Here is a 20,156-nt window from a genome sequence, read left to right as displayed (position 1 = left end):
TGTCATTGTTTCAAAATTGGTTTTCTGAGAACTGAAGCGACCATAAACAATTTTTTATATATCCTTACCATCCAAAACTGTTTGCAGAACATTCAGTATTGGCGATAATCATAATAAATTTAGTTATATAATTATATTTTTGAATTTATTTCAAATGAGTTAAAAATTATATATATATATATATTTATTTACTTGTTATCATGACGCCCTCGTTCGTACTTTGTAATTACGAAAATGGCTTATTTGACAACGTGTAAAAAAGATAAAACCGGCTTTATTTGTTGCAGTTTGACTTCTATTATTTCAAAATGCTTTATTTTTTTAACGTTTTTGATAAGTTTATATCCTTTAGTACACAGCAAAGGAAGTCTTTTGGTATTACAAGAAGATAACTGGAAGGAAATGCTCTCAGGAGAGTGGATGGTTGAATTGTAAGACGTTTGACTTCAAGTTCTTTGCTTATGACTCAGTGACTAATTTTATTTTTAGCTTTAAAACCTAGGCTATAGTTGTTTATAAAATATAGTGGAGGGCAAAGACTAAATATTATTAAGGGTACTATTACGAGGTTAACACCTTAAAGCTTCTAACAATTTTAAACCTGAATCGGGCCACTTTGTATATTCTGCGATCCATAGAAAAAGTCTCAAATCTTTTAAGATCGTACTTTGACTCTTGTAGCCTTTAGTCTCTTTTCATAACCAATATTCGAAAGCCAGGAATCATTTTTGTGGCCCATCACTGAACTTTTCCAATAAAATCAGTATATTTGTAACAAGGGACAAAAACTGAACACAGTGCTTTATATAAGACTTCATCAAACTCAAAGGTTTGTACAATGCGATGATAACCATACTTTCCTGAAATAAAATTTCCCCTAGATATCGCCCAAAATATATTCTCTTCCAACTCCATAAGTTAACAATTGGATGTATAGAACTTGCAGAACAAAAGGTAATTGTTACAATCCATATTTGGTCCTGTGGCTTCATAATAAAAATCTTGAAAGTAATGGACCATTTTTCTGTAATTTTTGTGTTTAACCCTTTAATGGTATTATAGTACATTTGTTAAGTTGCCAGTTATGTATAATTTTATAAGTTCTTTTATATATCAGAATTATTAACATTTGAATTTAACAAAAAAATAAAAGATTATTTTTCCCCACAATGATGTTTAGTACATTATTTTCTTAAACTGTTTGTGCTAACCCTAATGTTTACTCTAGAGAATTTGGAAAAGGAACAGCTGTTAAGTGCATGTAGTAAAAATGTATTTTGATATTATTTCTGCTGGAAAAATAGTTAGTTTTATTTCAAAAGTGACATTTAAATCTTCTATACAATAGTTATAATTTTGTATATTAGCATGTGGACAACAAAAGATTATTTGGTCAGGACTTCAAAGCTGTCCACAAACATCCACATTGAGAGAAAAATAAAAACTTAAACTATTCATTTTTTTCATAAGGAAATTACTGATTAAAAAGTGCAGGTCTACACTATTACAAACGGAAACTCCTTCCATATGTCTGTCACCTTCATTTTTTGTAATTAGCATTTGATTTTTTTTTCAACTGTATTTGCTAATGTCTAATTTGTGCCAAGAATTTATTATGCAAAATATGAACTATCTATCTGTGTGTGTATATATATATAATGCACTACTTTAATCTTAGTGTTATAAATGATAGAATTTGTAAGGAATACTTCATGCATTTTATAAGAGAAATAAAAATAATTATACATTTAATTTTTCACACTACACTCAACTGTTTTCCAAGTAAATAAAACCTTGTGTACTTGACATCAGAGAAACCATGAAATCAATGTTTATAAGTAAGGAAAAATTAATTAACGAATGTACTAGACATGTTTTTGGACATCATGTAATTTATAGCACAATTAAAACCTCCAGTTTTCAAACATAGTACATCTGTTTTTGTACCATAATTTCGCAAGATGCACCCTTTATCTTTAGGAAGGGAAAAACAGTGTTTTTTTTTAATTCCCATACAGTGAATCAGTTGTTTGGATTTAGTGATGAAAACATTTCTTTTCTACTTTGAGAGAATTGTTTTTTAATATCTCAAGTGATTCCATTACATAGAAGTAACTACTAGAAAGCACCATTTTGAACACATTTCTTGTGATGAATTTAATGTTTAAGTATTTATTTCTTTGTGTTTGTGTATTTCTCTTAAATCTGTTTATAAACTGGTTTGTTTTTACATAGCTTTGCACCTTGGTGTCCTGCATGTAAGGCCTTAGAACCAGTTTGGAAAGAATTTTCTGGCTGGAGTGATGACTTGGGAGTTCGAGTTGGTCATGTAGATGTTACCCTAAATCCAGGTATAGAAGTAGATCTGTCAGTCAATGTAAACAGATATTCAGATTCTAATATTATGTACAATTTTCCTTTTTTTTTTTCAAATTTATGCAAATATTTTGAAACATTTAGAAATGTTTTCAACTACATGCAGTACAAATGAGTAGAGAAAAACAAAAATGTTAATCAGATCTTATTTATTGAATGTCATAAATGTTTGGGAGACTCGTGAGGTAAAGGGAATACAGTATATTTGGTTCTTATGTGAACAACATTGTTACTAGTTTTAGTAAACTGGTTAGTGTAAATTCTGTATTACCCTTTTGTATACATTTTAATTTCTTGAGATGATGATTTATGTCAAAATATAAAGTTTGATGTACACATTAACAGAATATATGTTATATTTGAAATTATTTAAACAAGAATGGAAACAGCAAAACTATAGTAGGTAAACAATTTTGTTTTGGCAGGCCATGTAAATTTTATACAAGCAAAAAAAATGCACACAGGCTCAAACATTTATAATTAATAATATATAATTAATTTATAATTTATAATACATGTCTCAAAATCCTATTTTGAATGCTGGAAGGGATAACAGTTACTACTGATGTTTGCTTCATATGTACATTTAAACATCATGCTACAGTTATTTTAAAATAATTCTCCAAACTATAACGGTTCCCTTACCTACTTATAAAGCAACACACAAAAGATATGGAATTCATAGGTTTTCCAAGTACAATGGTGAATCAACAACCACCATAGGGAGATGTGATAAAGGTATAATATTACTTTTTATTTAGTATCTTTTATCATCAACTGTATATTTGATTATTTTAGTTTTTATCCAAAGCTTGGGAACAAAAAGAGCCTTGAGGAATCTCTTTACTCCTCAAATTAAAATGTACTTTGAGGCAGTGAGATGTCAAATTTACTCTTGAAGCTGTTTTCAGTTTCTAGACAATATAATTAGATAAATGTTTCAATGATTGTTTTTTTTTGTATCGAGTTTCACCTTCGAGCCCTAACAATGGGGATATCATCTTCTGGACTTCTCGGTTTTGCATCCTGTTATGATAGAGAATAATCCTTAATAGGTTTTTTACTGACCATCAAAGGCACTTTTGTTTATCAAAGAAACTTTTAAAAATTGAATGTTTAATTCATGCTATAAAAATAGGTTTTCATAGAAAGTGTATATCATTTATTATTTGATTTGATCATTTTTGTTATTATTTGTGATCTTATGACAGGATTAAGTGGAAGATTTATGGTGACAGCTTTACCAACAATCTATCAGTAAGTATTTCTCTTAGAATTTCTATAAAGTATCTCATACATTAACACTGTTATGCTGTGTGCTTTGTGTTCATGGTATATTTGTATACCATTAAAATGATTGAAAAGCTAAAAATATAAGACTGTTATTTTGATTACTAAGGATGCATAGTTTCATAATGTTTAAATAAACCAAGTTTTATGTGTTAAATTTGGTGCACTAGTCAGTTTGAAAAGATATAAATATGCTGATAAAAATTGATTTTGATTGTAAGTAAAAACATTTGAAAAACTTTACTTTCTAAATTGTAGTTTCATTCTGCTTGTTCAGTATTAAAAGGATATCCTAAAATAAAATGAATATAACTGTTTTTTCTTGCACATTTTAAACAGATCAGTTTATAACCTAATCTTCCATGAAGTATTAAACAAAATCCTTACAGAATAAAATTACAAAAATAAAATATTTTTCTTTGAAAACTTAGTCTGCAGTTTGTGTCACCTTACAGACAATTATTTGGATACATTTTTTATGACATGATATTCCACTTTTAAAAGATAAAGGTTTTTGTTGTTATGTGTGCAATAGGTACAGTTATACACAGTACTGTTTACCATTAGAAGCTGTTAGTTTTTCAAATTTTTACCTTTATTTATGTCTTACAAGGAAAGCTATACAGAATCTGTACATTCAGAGTTTATTCTGTTTTACTCTAGGTATATGAAAATCAGAAATGTATTGCATTAAATCTATTTGATAGATTTGATCTATTTGATAGATCCAGCAGAAGGTACAATTCGGAACAAAAAATGCCACAAATCACTGAAATAAATAAAGCTGGATGTTTTGTGTGTTTTTTAGTGATATTATTTCTTGTAAATATAAGTGGTAATGAAACATCAACAATATTATGTATTAGTTTTCAAGAGTACTGTATTTTCAGTGTGAAGGATGGACAGTTCCGACAGTACAGAGGGTCTCGAGGAAAGGAAGCTTTTATAAGTTTTGTAGAAGAGAAAAAATGGACCAGCATTGATCCTGTATCTTGGTGGCACTCACCACAGTCTTTTATGTAAGTGAATTATGGTTGCATTGGTGGCACTCACCACAGTCTTTTATGTAAGTGAATTATGTTTGCAATTGGACAAAGTTGTGTATATAAAAAAATAAAATATCAAGTATAATATAATGTACCAATAAAATATGTTTTGTAAATTAGGGTCCTGTTTTAAGAATTAAAATCTACTTCATTAGCAACAGGTAAAATTGTAGCCGGCCATCTTGTTAATGTACTAGTTGCTACCAGCAAAATTTAGAACAATTTTTTTGGATGGGTATGGAGTGGTTAACATGTTGGGCTTTAGATTGAAGGATTCAGTGTTTGAGATGTAATACTGCTGAATATGTGGTACATTATAAAGTGACATCAATTATGTTACTTGGTTTAAAGTTTCAGACAAAGTCTTAATGGCTTCATATGCTAGTGATTGGCTGCCTTCTGTCTTCCTAGTAGTTCATAATTTGAGATAAATATATTTGAATCCTAGATGTTTCTGATGTAGCTTACACCAATGCATGAATAAGATACCAAATGGGATGAAACATTCCAATTCCATTAAGCCTTTTTTTTTAAAGAAATATAAGTATTTTTTTCAGAGTTAACATGTTAACCCTAAAATGTAATTGCAATTCATTATTAATTAGGCTTATAAGATTGTATTGTTTAGTAGTAATTTAGTAAATTAAAAACCAATTTCACACTTGAATGTTCTGTGCAGTACTTTTTGAAGTGTTTCATTTATTTAGAATTTTAAGTATTTATTTTAAGACATTGTAAGTTATAGTTCAAAACATTTAGTGAAGACTGTGGTACCAACAATGTTAATAGAGTACAGACTCCAAACATTCTGATAATATGGAGACCTGAGAGAGGGTTTTTGATTGAATCAAAGCTTTTTGTACATTGAGTCTTCAGTAGGTAAAAAGTCGCATAATTCCATTTCACGGTTTCTCTATAGTTGTGAATAACATCCATCTCAGTAAATGTAATGCTCCTGTAGGAGACAACATTTATTTGATGCTGTTTCTGTGTTACAGCACTAACACACAACTGGTTTTAAGTTGGTAACAAGATGTGATGATAACACTCAGTAAGTTAACACATTTCACATACTGTTAAAATGGGGTTGGACTGACAGGAGAATTTTCCTATCAGCCATACGTTAAAATCTTCAGGTTCAAACCAAATATTCAGCTTTAGGATCCTGTTTGTTCCTAATTGTGATTCTTAAAGCTGAATGAAGTCCATAGTGTCCAAGATATTCTTTGTGATCACATGGTTCCATATCTATGTTGTAAAGATAACCCAGTTATCAGTATACCATCATCAGCTTTTGTTTTTTATTATTACAAGTGTTGGAGTTTTGGATTAATTGAATGAAAACAGTCTCTCACTGGAGATGAGACTTCACATTTGAAAGGATTTGTCTGGTCAAGATGTGTGCATGTTGAATATGCCTCTATGGTTGTCATAGGTAACTTCCCTCTACTGCGACAGTGCTATGTGAGAATGTAATGCAGTCCGGTAAGTTTTTGTACCTCTTCACTTTTGTAACCTTGCATGGTATTAAAGACACTGGAAATGAGACAACTATTCTCCATATGGTGTTTTGTAGCTCCAACCTCAAAGAATTTGTTACTGATTCATATATTTATTTTCTTACCCTATTCAGTGTTTCTGTTGCATTGTACTACAGTTCTTACTCCTACTCTTGTGTCTGCATAAACATGTTTATTATTATTCTTGTATACCTGCTGACTGGGACTGTCCAAGTAGGTTTGATTCTTCCTCATTACCTGCTGGCTGGGTCTGCCTGAGTATGTTTGTTCGATTCTTCCTCTCTACCTGCTGGCTGGGTCCGTCTGAGTATGTTTGTTCGATTCTTCCTCTCTACCTGCTGGCTGGGTCCGTCTGAGTATGTTTGACTCTTTCCTTATACCTGCTGATTTGGTGTCATTTATGACTTGGTTGGTTTTTCTGGCTGTGGATGAGTATTTTAGCTCCAGGAACATATCCAGTCATTAGCTATACTGGTCTGCTTGCCTGAGAATCTTTCACTATAGATAAAGAACAACAGATTGCTACCTGACCATGACTACATGGTAATTACGTGTGACCACACATGGGTAGGTGATGGTTCTGTTCATAAGTGTGTACTGCCTGACCTAAATTTTTATGTTATTTAGAGGGTGAGGAAGGCAAGTGCAATAAGTTACTTGAAAGACGGTGATAGCTTAGAACTGTGGGTGAGTTCATGCATGCTCTGCTTTATGTGAAGGACGTTCAGAACTTGAACCACGTGTTTGTTGATATCAGGGAAGCAATTCCTTGAGGCTTAGCTTTTTATATGTCAGAGGAGAGTACCTGTTTGAAATTCATTTTAACTCTAAATTTTTTTACCTTTAAATTATATATTTAAAATTCAGATAGAAAAGCCAGTTATTGTTGTATTTGAAATGTACTTCAACAATGAGGCATATGTCACAAAATTTTGACTATATTCTGATATTTATTTTTTAATTTTTAAGTATATAAATTTGTGTAATTTTGTTTAGATTGCATAATATCTACTAGAATATGAAGTAGTGAGGTTTGATAAAGTGTGTACTTGTAAATTAAACACAACTTGTAATAAATATTGTTTCTCATAATAATATTAATTATGAGATAATCACTTTCATGCCTTTGTTATGTAAAGAATTGTATTATTTTTATTTTCTCTTTCACTGACCAGAATGTCCATTGTCTCCTACTTTTTCAAGCTTTCCATGGCTCTTAGAGTAAGTAATGAGTATCTCTTTTGCATCTGCAGAATGTAATTGTTAATTGTATAAGTCAATTTGTATTGGAAATCTAATAGAATGTTTTCCTCTGTGGAACTGTGTTCAAAACTGTCCATTTGATTATATAGATCAAGAAATCACAGAAAATTAAGATTAATATACACCTGCCATAAAAATATTTTGTACCGTTTCTTAACTGTTCCCACATTGTCATAAGTGTTTTTTTTCTATTAACAATACCTTTTAATAAAGTTTGATAACTATATAACATTAACACCAATATTGTAAAATGACTAATACTAGTTGGTTAAAGAAATAGTGATGTAATGGTTGTATAACCCAATGGTTCATAACCTTTTTATGCTATATACTCTATTCAGATTTTTGAGCAATTGTCATACTCTGATACATATAATTTGTTGTACAAAACATAAGAATGATTTATATGAACTCAGTATGATGGGGTCAAAAACCTCATGAAAATAATATTCATAACTTATTTAAATAGCTTTATTACTAAGGTATGTCAATAAATGTGGCATCAAAACATGTTTATGATTCACATTTTAATTTTGTACAAGTTTCATTTATTTGTTTCGAGAGGCAATATTAAAAGACTTTGTCTGTGTCACAAGACGCATCTGGCTTTGGATTTCTTCCTTTTAGAATTTTTAACATCAAGAATAGGCCGCTTAGGCTTAGAACTAATTAGAAACATAAAACTTTGAGCTTCATATACTTTTCATTTGCTGAAATATCAATTTTTAAAACCAGTTAATTCCTTTTTTAATGTATGTTCTTTAATTTTATATGTTTAAAAATGGCTCTAATGGGTAGAGTAACCACTAGTAGAGGAGTGAACAACATTTCGACCTTCTTCGGTCATCGTCAGATTCACAAAGAAAGGGTTACTGACCAGTAGCTGACCACATGATTGAAGGCAGTTGTGTAATTATTTACCCACACCAGCCGTTTTTAAATATGTAATTTTCTCTACAAATGGATTTTGTTATCATTATGGGCTTTAATTATATAGTTTTAAACAAAATGTGAAATAGTAAAGCTTGTTTGGTTTGGTAATAAATATATAATTTAGAACTTTATGAACTTAAGAACTCAAGTTTGCAAGTTTAAACTTCATATGACTAGATTGGGTTGTTTATCTGTGAAGGGAAATCGATATAGAAATATAAATAGATGTAGTTTAAATTACACATTCATTTTCTTAGTTCTGATTTCTAAATGTTTTCATGTTAATTCTATATTGTCTGTTATAGAGTACACATAACATGATAGTTGAAGATTATGGAATTCCTTATTGGGGTTCATATATCATTTTTGCTCTTGGAACCATTCTTCTAGGAGCCATATTGGGTCTGGTAAGTTTAAGTCTATCACTGTTTGTTTGTTTTTCTGAAATTCCCATTAATACATTCCACAAAACTGCTAATGGGCTACTAGAAAGTACTATCTGACTGGTGAAACATGAGTTGAATTTAAAAAAAAAAACACCAAAACTGTAACCTATAAAAAATGATACACAAAATGTATTGCAGTATTCTGCATTAAACTTATTAGATAAATTTTATTCGTTTATGTTTCTGTAATAATTAGTAACAAAAATATTGAGGTTTTTATCAAAGATAGATAGAAAATTTTTTGATAGTTTATAATACTAATATTTTCAGGTAATAGTAGGTATGTGTGGAAAATACAAATGTAAAACTTGTATGGTAGTATTCGTTTAACTTTTAGTATCTGTTAAAACACAGATTTCAGCTATAGACATCAGAGAAGGCAATGTACTGTTTGCTGCTTTTATGTATCCAGCAGCTTGGTATAGTAAAATGATAAAATGCTATCTTATGCTGAAATGTTTTACATTTATGAATTGAAATAAAATAATTTAAGAACATCATTCATAATTGTATCTTCATCTGTACTGGGTATGGAATATACGAGATCTGTTAAAAAAATATGCGGACTGTTTGAATTGCGCGGCTCCAGTTGGTTCCAGGGGAATCCGCTTGGTGTCGCTAGGTTTGCACAGATCAGCTGATTACGACGCCATTTCCCGATTGCAGATATCTTCATTTGTGTATTAGCTACGTGGTTTTAAGTGATGTGCGATTTTTTTCGTTTGGCGGATTTCAGAATGAATGATCTGAAGGAGCAATGACTTGCTGTGAAATTTTATGTTAAACTTGGAAAATCTGCGACTGAAACTTTTGCTATGCTTAACACGCCTTACGGTGATGTTGCTATGAAACGTACAGCATGTTTCGAGTGGCATGAACGTTTTAAGGATGGTCGACAGTCCATTGAAGATGATGAGCGTTCTGGGCGTCCTTCCACGTCAACTGACGACCCACACGTTGACAAAATCAACACCCTGGTGCGGGCAAATCGACGTCTGACTGTCAGGGAGCTTGCTGAAGAGTGTGGGATATCAGTTGGATCTTGTTAGGAGATTTTGACTGAAAAATTGAAGATGCACCGCGTTGCTGCAAAATTTGTGCCTCCGAACTCATGAGTTTTTGGCCAAACACTCGATCACTGTTCTTCCCCACCCCCCACCCCCTACTCACCTGACCTTGCTCCTTGCAATTTTTCTTGTTCCCAAACTCAAAAGACCCTTGAAAGGAAGAAGATTTGAGACGATTCCCGAGATTAAGGCAAATGGGACGAAGGAGCTGGAGGACATTACAAAAGAAGCATACCAGGACTGTTTCAACAAGTGGAAACACTGTTGGGATAAGTGTGTGCGTTGGGGAGGAGAGTACTCTGAAGGGGTCCCAGACCTGTAACTTCTAAATAAAGTACATTTTGTTTTATGACGTCAGTTCGCGTATTTTTTGAACAGCCCTCGTATTGTATATTTATAGGTTAATAGGATTTTAGTAATGCACTACTACTACTAGAAATTTCTAATTCAGTGTTTCCCAACCTGGATGGTACCCCTCCTAATGAATATTTTTTTTAAATTCAGAGGGAGGACAGTGAACTTGGTGTGAAGGAGGTGAACGGAAAGGTTTTTCAAAGTTATATTTGTTAAACCATAAGAATTGATTACAATTGCCTTAAATCTTTAATTGTAGTAAAATATTGTAATGACCCTAAGATTTATAAGAATGGAGCATGAGCACTTATTGTTTGCTGGAGGTGGAGCTGTAGCTTGGAAAACTCTGTCCTAATTTAACCCATTTCATTACTATACAATCTCTTCAGAATATTCAAAGTTACCTCTGTCATAGTTTAAAAAATAGTTGTGTTATTTAGGATTGGGAGTTAAAATTCATACTTATCTATAGTGATTTTTAACTTTATTAAGTGTACAAGAAAGGTCTTGTGTATAAATCACAATATTTTATTTTGAAAATTTTATGCAGTGTTGTTGGTCTCTTTTTTTCATTTCAGATGATTGTCTGTGTCATTGATTTCGCCTTTCCTCCAAAACCTGTTTCATACACAACATCTGCAAAGACAGATCAGCCTGATGAAAATCAGGAAAAGAAAGAGGTATTATTATTAGATCTACGTATCTTATTTAAAACATGTATATATTTAAAAACATATGTTCTAAACAAAAAATAAAGGTTTTAAGGCCTCGCATTAAGAGTGCTGTAGTTATTTAAGGCTTTTATTTTTGTATTAGCTGAAATAAGAAACTTCTTCGGTCTTATGTTTTTTTCTGAATTATCAAGCGTATTTTACATTCTTTGTTTGGTATTCTTTTTCCTCGGTAAGTGTCAGAATTTGTTTTTTTAAAATATTATCAATTACTATTCTGCTAGATGTAGTAAAACTCGGTTCATGGTACTCCACAGGAAGATTTTAAGCATTAGTTCATTGAAAGATTGATCATCCATTGAATTGACTTTTGTTGAGCCTCATTTTGAGTTTGGGGGCCCATTTATTTTGAGATGTTTTATCTTGTTGCTGTTTGTTAATAATTTTGTTTTTAATATTATTATTTGTAGTTCTTTGAGCTCTATAATGTCAGTTAGGTATCATTGATACTCATGTTCCAGTTCAGGTTAGAAATTAGGCTTAAGTGTATCTTTTCTTCTCTACAACTGATACTAGGGGTCTGTTATATTAAGATTACATGTAATTAATTCATCATTTGTTTAACTATATTGTTTTTCTTCCATACATCATATCTCATACATAGATTATTGTTAATAGAAACTTTTTTTTTTCTTAAGTTATCATTCTTTTAAATTTTCATTATTATTATACTTATTGTTAGACTGAGATTTTTATTTTAGAGCTTAGTGATATCCTTTGTTCTACACTGTTCAATTAGGCTTAACACATCTGTTAATTTCAGTTTACTTCTGGTTATATTTCCAAATAAGTTGGTTAACTATTTTGTTGTTCTTCAACACATAACACGTACATGTTTCTTTAACTACCAAACTTATTACTGTTAATTTTGTTTAATTTATAGCTTGTACATTTTACTCTTGATTTTATTTGTTTGTGCCCCTGGCAGATGGGGTTCACCCGACCTACTCCCTGTATTATTTACCTTCCTTTCAACTTTTCCATTTCTTAACATCTTTCACATTTCTTCTTGGTTGGTTCAAGATGACCTTGTTGGTCCAGTACATGCTTTTCATTGCTTCATTATTTTCAAGTTTTTTTTCATTAAATCAATTTCTCACCATTTCCTGCACTTACTCCACTGTTTTGATTTGGATTTATTTTCCCTTCCTCTCTGACCCATTGGATCAGGATTATGATTCCATTGGCTTTTCATTCCTTATATCTTTTTTTCTATCTTCAACCACGCACCTTCCCTTTTACCCTGCACGTCAAACCTGTCATCCATTGAAGGTACGTTGAACACTGGGACTACATATCGTATATTCATCTCCTGTCCTATACTTTGGGTATCTATTTCTTCCTTATTAGGGTACTGCCATCCTTCACTTTTCCATGAGATTGTGACTGTATAAGTTACCTTTTACCATATATACCTCTTATTTTTCAGGAGCATGCCCCTCTTTGTGGATACTGCTTCATGGCAAGTAATGCCTGTCCAGGTGTATTTAAATTAATAAAACCTGTACTATAAGGTCATGATGACTTAATAATTATAATTCCATGGCCACTAAACACACACACTTGAGATGGAATGTCCCATAAGATTGCTTTTAGGTTTATCCTTGTGATTCATTTTCTTCATTAATATACCTATCCTGGACCATACTCAATGGATAAAGAAGGGGATAGTTGTCAATCCCTGCTATGCCTTGTATTGAATAAATATGTATTGTCTGCTTTTCAAAAGAGGGTTTTGTTGTCACATATTGCATTGTCTCAGGTGTTGTTGTTCCTTTGGATTCTTCATCATGCTATCCCCCCCCCCCTCCCTTTTCTTCTATTGAAATTTGAAAATTCCTACCACTTTCCAGTTCCAAGTTTCTTTGGTGGTGGACTGTAGAGGCATCCTCGTGAATGTCGTAATGAAAAACAATATATATATACACAGATATACTTGCATAATGATCAAACCATTCAGTTGAAAGTACGGTGGTGGTATTCTGCTGGTGTAGATAATGTAATATTGGAATGAGCTGTCAAAATTATAGTTCACCTCTTTGATTGAGATCCCTTATTATACCCTTCACATGGATGCCTGTTCCCACTGACTGAGTTTTGGATTTAGAGCTGAAACAGTCAATGTAAGTCCTCACATATGTATTACAGATGTCTCTATTCCTTCATTCATATATACTCTTGTTACTACTATATGCGTGTTGTGGTTCATGATGGAGGTACTTGTATATTACTACGGTTCTTCCCCTTCTGCTATCTCTCCATGTTGTTATTATTCCAGGAATGTTACTACACTTGTAGTGGTTCCTTCATTTTGATTTTGAGTGAAGTGGTTTACATTACACAGACATCTTTTTGATGCTGAATGTTAGGTTCTCAGATCAATCAATCATTTTCTCACATTGCTGTCATGTGTCCTGTCCATAAGTTGGGAGAACAAAATTCCCTCAGCTCTTATGAACTTCAGATGAAGTTAGTATGATCCTTTTTCATACCTTCACCAGATGGCTGGGTTTTGGATTGTAGTTGACTTGCTTTTTAATGTCCACTGCATCCTAGCCACCCTACATCTGTTGGGTACATCCTTCTTCTCTTACACATTTATGTATTATAAGATTGAGATTCATGTATAGTGTGGTTCGGATCACTATCCAACCGTAGTTTCCTTCCTATTTCCATCCACATTTGTGACACAATTTTTCCACACTGGGAAAAAGTATACCTGATACAGAAGTAGTTCACTCTCCCATGTATGATCTTTGATTCTGAAGCTTTTGGATCGTTTTCAGATGCTTCTTTCCTTCCCTCACACCAGTTCCTTCACTTGATTAATGTGGGATTCTAACTACTTGTGTGAGAGGAAGTAATGTACTGTATAGGAAGTTATAGTTTTCCTATACTGAAAATGTATTTCCTATAGGTACTTACCCTTCTCCCTCTTCCCACCCTTCTTCCCCATTGAAAATGGTGCTTCCATTTTCTGCCATCACTCAATAGAATTGAATAGAGGGAGTCACGTGTATCAAGAAATTTTGTTGCATTCTTATTGGTGGAGGTTGTTATATGATGTTTTGCGTGAAGGGTGGGAGTGTCAAGCTTTATGGTGTGCAAAAAAAACATGCATATAAAAGGCAGCACTGAACAAGAATATTTATGTGAAAGGATGTAAGAACCTATTGGAAATATATACTTTTCAGTATAAACAAATATAACTTTTTGTGTGGAATTTTTTTTAACTTTGACAAATGTGTAAAACTGGAAACCATTAGCCAAAGACGTACTCCAAAAGGGTTGTTATCAAACATTCTCTTTGAATGTCATAGTTTCAGTTTTTGATAAAAAATAAATTTTTCAAACTCTAAATATTGGTAACAGTTTGTTATCATAAATGTTTTCTCTTTCTGAACAATGTAACATATTTTCCAGTTGTATTTTTGAGACACTAAAATGTTGAAACTAGTATAAAGTGTCAGTCTTTTAATTCTTAATTTTAAAACATTTTGGAATCTCACTCAACATGGTTGTATATAAGATAACTATTAGAGTAATGCATTAAAACGGTTGTAACCTTTTATTTTTTAAATTAATTTTAAGACTCAGGATTGTGCAAAAAGATTGCACTTTGTACGAACTTCAACAAATAATGGTTTAGGGTAATTTTAAACAGGTAGATCAAGAAATAGCAACAAGTAGATAATTAAGTATTTTTCAATTTGTTAGTTTGAAAAACGTAAAATAAATAGTTTATAGCTGTGGTATCTAGCCTAAATTCAGTATTAGTTTTTCTTTAGTTCAGGAGATGAAGTTCATTTCTTTTTAAATTCGAAGTGTTTTCACTTTGTTCTTTAAGTAACTTAAAGATGTGAATGTGATTTCAGGAGGAAGAAGACTTAATAGACGACAGTACCAAAGAAAATCAAGAACTCAGGAAGCGAAATATAGAAAAGAAAGAAGAGGATGAGTGAAATTATTGCCTTAAACATTAATGGGGTGTAACACTAGAGAATAACTAATTATGCTAGGCTTCTTCCTGCTCAAAATTCCATTTTTTTTGCACATTACTTAAGCATCAAGGACATTTGATAATTTTATAACTAAAAAAAAACAAAGTAATATATTTCTATTTGTTGCACATTTCAGCTTTACTGTTTGTTTTTGTTATGTTGTATTCCGAAATGGTCATTTGTGTAAGATCATCAACTTCCTGGCTGATATTACTACAAAAGCAAGAATGCAACATTTTTGTGTTTGTTTGTTTTCACCTTCCTTTGTTTTCTGGATGTCTTTTTTTTTTTTTTTTTTGCTGTGCGAATATATAAATAAAAATGGCCCTGAAATTTGGTAGTCAATACAGGATTTTGGGTTTTACAAGATATATATATATTTATCTTTATTAATTTCATCTTTCAGCCGAGTATTTTAACATGCATAAGGTAAATATATGTGAAGGAAAACTTACTTTCAGTTTTAATGGGGTATAACATTTCGATAAGAAAATTTAAGGTATGATATGCAAGTAATTGTAATAAACTATGAGTTATCTACTAACTGATAAAAAATATTAACCATAACTATCATCGAAAGAACCTCATTACTTATGTAAACATCACTTTTTGTGTTTAATATGTCAACTACAGTGTTAAAAGCATTTTATTATACAAGATGTCTTCACTTCTTAGTTACAGAGAATATTATCTTTCATGGTATCAGTTAACCAAATGTGTTTTATGTTAACTGTCTTTGTTTAGGATTAATAGAAATAAGTATTAAAATTGATTGTGTCCATTGATTAAAGAAAAGACCATGAACTAATCAAAATAACTGATCTTCCTGAATTATTTAAGTAATTATTCTAATGTGTTAACACGGTACACAAAAATGTTGTTTTGCAATATTTTTGCAGTAATTTCTTAAAATGTATACATTTAAAAATAAATAATTCATAACAAAGACTAAGTGGTTACAATATTAACTCTCACTGTTACATTTATAGATAAACAACTCTATTAATATTTCAATTATTGAAACTGGCTGCTGTTGGTGATACAAAATCCCAAGTTCTAGAGGGGGAAATATGTGTCTGGCAGTGAAAGAGTTAACTTTAATGTGCATTAACTTGCCGAACCTGATAAAACATTTTAGCTGTAAATACAGACAAGTTGGTTATCTTGTTAGAGTACTTACATCTACGTGTCACTTTACAGTAAGTTGTTGTTATCTCCACAACATCACGGAATTCTTTTGTATTTTGCTACCATACTGCCTTTGAATCCAAGCTTGAAAGAAGGAAATATCAGAGAATAATGTTTAATCAAAGGAATAGAAGGAAAACGGAATTAGCTAATAACATGTTCGTTGAAATAAGATTATAATTACCAAAGTTAACACAAACTATTATGGTCTAGAGTGACTTAAACATAAGCCATGCAAACATGAAACATGCGTGTGTTTTAATTTAATACTAATAAATTTAAGCTTCAGAGGTTGTCCAAAGTTTGTAGTGGTGGCCAAAGTTTTTTTACATTACTGTGAAAGAAAATTTGTATATTTTTGATATTATTTTTATTTTGATTACTGTACTGCCTGTGATTCTGAGTTTGAAAGCAACATCCAAAGGCAATGTTTTACTCAGGTAATAGAAAGTAAACAGAATAAATTAATAATGCTTTTAATGAAATACGAGCATTATTACAAATATAATCACAAAGCATTAGTCTTACCTGAAGTGATTTAAAATGCATCTTAAAACCTAGTAACTAAACACTCAGTGTTATACTAATAAATATTTGTCTCAGAAGTTATCCAAAGTTTTTAATAGTGACTGACTATTTTTCACAGCTGCAAAATTTATATTTTCTGTATATTATTAATATGGTATATAAACAATGAAAATTCAAATTACATATCAAATGCTGTGTAACTAGAACTGTGTACCTTTTCTAAATGAAGTACTTGAAATATATATATAAAAGATAAACATCACCATCTTTAGTTTTTTTAAGTATCTTAAAGAAGAGACTGTCATTAAATTGAAAATACTTCTGTAGTTAATCCTATCATACATTGGTTAACAAATTATAGTAAGTGTTTGCTTTTGAGATATATTTTCACTTATTCATGAAAGTAAATCTGAATCGGGGAGGAAAAAAAAATTCTGTTTACACATGGTTAAACTTGTTATACAAGAAAGTAACTAATGGTGCTCTACTGTTGTTGGTAACGGTATTTAACAAATTTACATCTTGTACCAGAGAAATTATCTTTACCAGGAACTAATAAAATTAGCTTATCTTAAAGTACACTTCATTATCCAGAAGAATAGGCATCAACCTAAAGAAATGTTTCCTGGAAAGTCTTCACAGATGTTTGGTACATATAATAATGACTTACGTTTTCTCTCTTACACATTTTGAATTTAAGTTTCAGTTTCTTTAGATACATTGTTTCTCATTTAATTTTTAAAGATGTGGTAACCACACTTTTATCTGAATTGTTGGATTTCTTAAGTATTTTGGCTTTTTTATAACTACATAAGATACTACAGTATAGAATACTGTTATGTAGAATTCTGTGTGTTTGTTAACAATTGCTTGATGTTAAATATTTTTTGGATTTTCACAAGTTTTCAATCTTCTAGGAAACTTTAAAAAAATTGAGGTCACTGGATTTTCATGTTAAACAGGACATAAAATATCTGGATGACAATTCTCTAATTATTTGTTTTTCAAATATTATAAGTTTAGTCTAGTAAATTTTTAGTCTAGTAACAATTTGTGGTGAAGTTAACATTTATTGCTTTTCTTACATTACTGTACCATATTCATCTCTTCCAATTTACACTGTTATCCCCTACCATCTGTTTAAGTACAACTTGAACAAGAGAGTTTGATATAAAACCACTGGAATATTTAAAGCTATCTCTAAAATAGTGTAGTAGCTGAAGAGACTTAAATAGCAAAGTAGCCTAAAATTTCACAATAATTTGCAAGACAAAACAGCATGAAGTACAAAAGAATTTCTGCTTCATTTTTTCTTTTAAATTATAGTGTTCTTTTCATTCATCACTTTCCAATTTTGCTTTTGCTATTACTCAGAGCTGCGTAAAAATAACCTAGTGTCAAATATTTAAAGTTCTTTGTGTTCATGGAACATGTTAAAACTGATTTTGCATAGGAGTTCACTATCCAGAAATCTATTGCACATGTATGAAAGTTTGGGACATTTACGTTTTTGGCTGTAAAGATGTGATGATTAGAAAATTCCTTGTTCTGCAAAGTGTATGTTGCCAGCTGATAATGTAAGTAATGATGACTGGTGGTTTACTTGAGGCTGTATTTGATCTTCTTGAAATTGGTACAGCAGATTGTGTTAAAAGTTGAGGCATCACTCTTTAACTGATGATTTGTTTTCAATTTCTAGACATTTATACATTTACAGAATGAGTTCCATCAACCATAGTCTGTGGATCTATTAGTTTGGATCAGTATTTTGTGAAACTTTAACAACCTTTCTATTCTTAAGTGTATTCAGGACTACTGAGTTGAAAATTATAACTTTTTATTGTACCACATCATAGACTTGTGGTACTTAACTGATACTTACGTTATTCAGTTCGATGGGAATATTTCTACATGGAAGTATTGTTTTTGTATAACTTTTGACAAAGGAGACACTAGATTTGATAACTTTATCTGACACTACCTGTTGAATGAAAAGGAGATAACGTTTTGGCTACTAACTGAGGCCTTTTCTGAGTTAATAACATATATTTTTTGATAGAATGTTTCTGTGCTCCTTTAACTAGAAAGTGTTAAAAATGTTTTGTTTTTAAGATGTACCAGTAAGAAGAGTGCTAGCCTATTCATATTGGTAAGTTACTCATCCTCCTTGACATCTGTTGTTGCTTCGATGTTTCTAACAGACAATTGAAAAGCAGTTTCAGTAAAATTTTAGTTACTTCAAAACAACTAATATTTTACACAGAAAGTAAGTCCTAACTGAAACACTTACGTGATTTCAACAGAAAACAATAAAACTGTAATATTGCTTCAAAATACTTTACATAGCAAATAAGCCCTAACTGACCATTTATGCGGTTTGAACAGTTTTCCAAATAATTATTCTGTAGATGTTTTTTGGAATATTGTCAATCCTATAGGCGGAAGAACAGGATATTTGAAAAATTTATCACGCCTAGCACTTTAAGTGGAGTATTTTTTATTTTTGTTACATGTGAACTAGTACCATTATTATTAAAATAATTTTATAAATGCGTTTTTCACGAGATTTGTTTTTCTTCAATATTTTCTTGTATTGCATTGTGGGACAAGTTGAAATGTCATGGAATGCAATAAAGTTTTTAATGGATTTTCTTTTTTGTGCAGTTAAAATATATTTAAAGACATATTTTGTGCCAAATCGTACTTTCAGAGAAAGCAATGTTTGTTTTGAACATTAAATTTTGTTCTTTTGTGCAAAGCAGAAATAGGCTAACGATATCGAAAGACTTGCAGTCTGACAATTAGGCTTAACTAATGGTGCAATGGGTTATTATTTTGACTACTAATTTTTTATAATCTTATTGTCCAGCGATTTTTCAATATCCCCTAGTATTTGATGATATTATATAAGAGTATACGATAAAATATGTATGACCAATGGTATAATACCTGTCAATTTCCAGTGATCCTGCTTAAGTTAACGGTCAACTTTTTGTATAATCACAACATAGTACGCAGTTTTGTCGCAATGTAAATGCTTACCACAAATAAAAACACTGAATTATTTTGTCTAAAGTCTCAAATTTTCTGGAACAAAATTTGACGTCATATGTAAATATATGCCAAGTTGTGCACTGCTAGTAAATAAACTTCTACACAATTTTTTTTACGTTAATGTTCTTAGTTAATTAAAAATATTGTGAAATATAAAATTTGTGTGCATTGTAAAAAATTGGCCATCTAATGTTCATCTAACTGAGAGGATAAATTCAAAATGTTTTTAAGTTCAATCACCTGAAACAAAATTTGCTAGAAGAAAATAGAATCATGACAAAAAACACTTGCTGTCCAGCAGGTTAGGTTAGGTTTTAGTAGTTAATCTCAAATGTGAACACAAAGGTTCATTTGGAAGT

General features: G+C 31.1%; 1 protein-coding gene and 1 long non-coding RNA gene across 2 annotated transcripts; one reads left to right on the top strand and one right to left on the bottom strand.

Moving 5' to 3' along the window:
- Positions 1 to 203: 203 nt before the first annotated feature.
- Positions 204 to 19,807, top strand: LOC143230136 (thioredoxin-related transmembrane protein 1-like). The gene is made up of 8 exons (XM_076463201.1): positions 204 to 431; positions 2,236 to 2,351; positions 3,588 to 3,633; positions 4,557 to 4,685; positions 7,408 to 7,453; positions 8,734 to 8,835; positions 10,874 to 10,975; positions 14,902 to 19,807. Exons 1-8 carry the CDS (start codon positions 235 to 237, stop codon positions 14,986 to 14,988), a joined length of 825 nt encoding a protein of 274 aa, XP_076319316.1. The 5' UTR covers positions 204 to 234; the 3' UTR covers positions 14,989 to 19,807.
- LOC143230137 (uncharacterized) lies at positions 10,822 to 19,831 on the bottom strand. The gene is made up of 3 exons (XR_013016261.1): positions 19,693 to 19,831; positions 16,208 to 16,299; positions 10,822 to 10,949 (listed from the first exon to the last, which is right to left on the bottom strand). It is a non-coding gene; the product is annotated as an uncharacterized LOC143230137 (long non-coding RNA).
- Positions 19,832 to 20,156: the final 325 nt, after the last annotated feature.

This window comes from Tachypleus tridentatus, chromosome 10 (genome assembly GCF_004210375.1).
Source record: "Tachypleus tridentatus isolate NWPU-2018 chromosome 10, ASM421037v1, whole genome shotgun sequence".
Lineage (NCBI taxonomy): Eukaryota > Metazoa > Arthropoda > Merostomata > Xiphosura > Limulidae > Tachypleus > Tachypleus tridentatus.
Note: the sequence above shows the minus strand (reverse complement) of the source record. Positions and strands in the feature narration are given on the sequence as shown.

What these genes read in the sequence shown, in the direction of transcription:
- LOC143230136 (XM_076463201.1), top strand. Translation starts at nt 235, where the DNA reads ATGGCTTATTTGACAACGTGTAAAAAAGATAAAACCGGCTTTATTTGT. An exon ending in GCTTTACCAACAATCTATCA is followed by an intron (nt 3,634 to 4,556) that starts GTAAGTATTTCT and finishes CTGTATTTTCAG; the next exon opens with TGTGAAGGATGGACAGTTCC. An exon ending in CACTCACCACAGTCTTTTAT is followed by an intron (nt 4,686 to 7,407) that starts GTAAGTGAATTA and finishes TTCACTGACCAG; the next exon opens with AATGTCCATTGTCTCCTACT.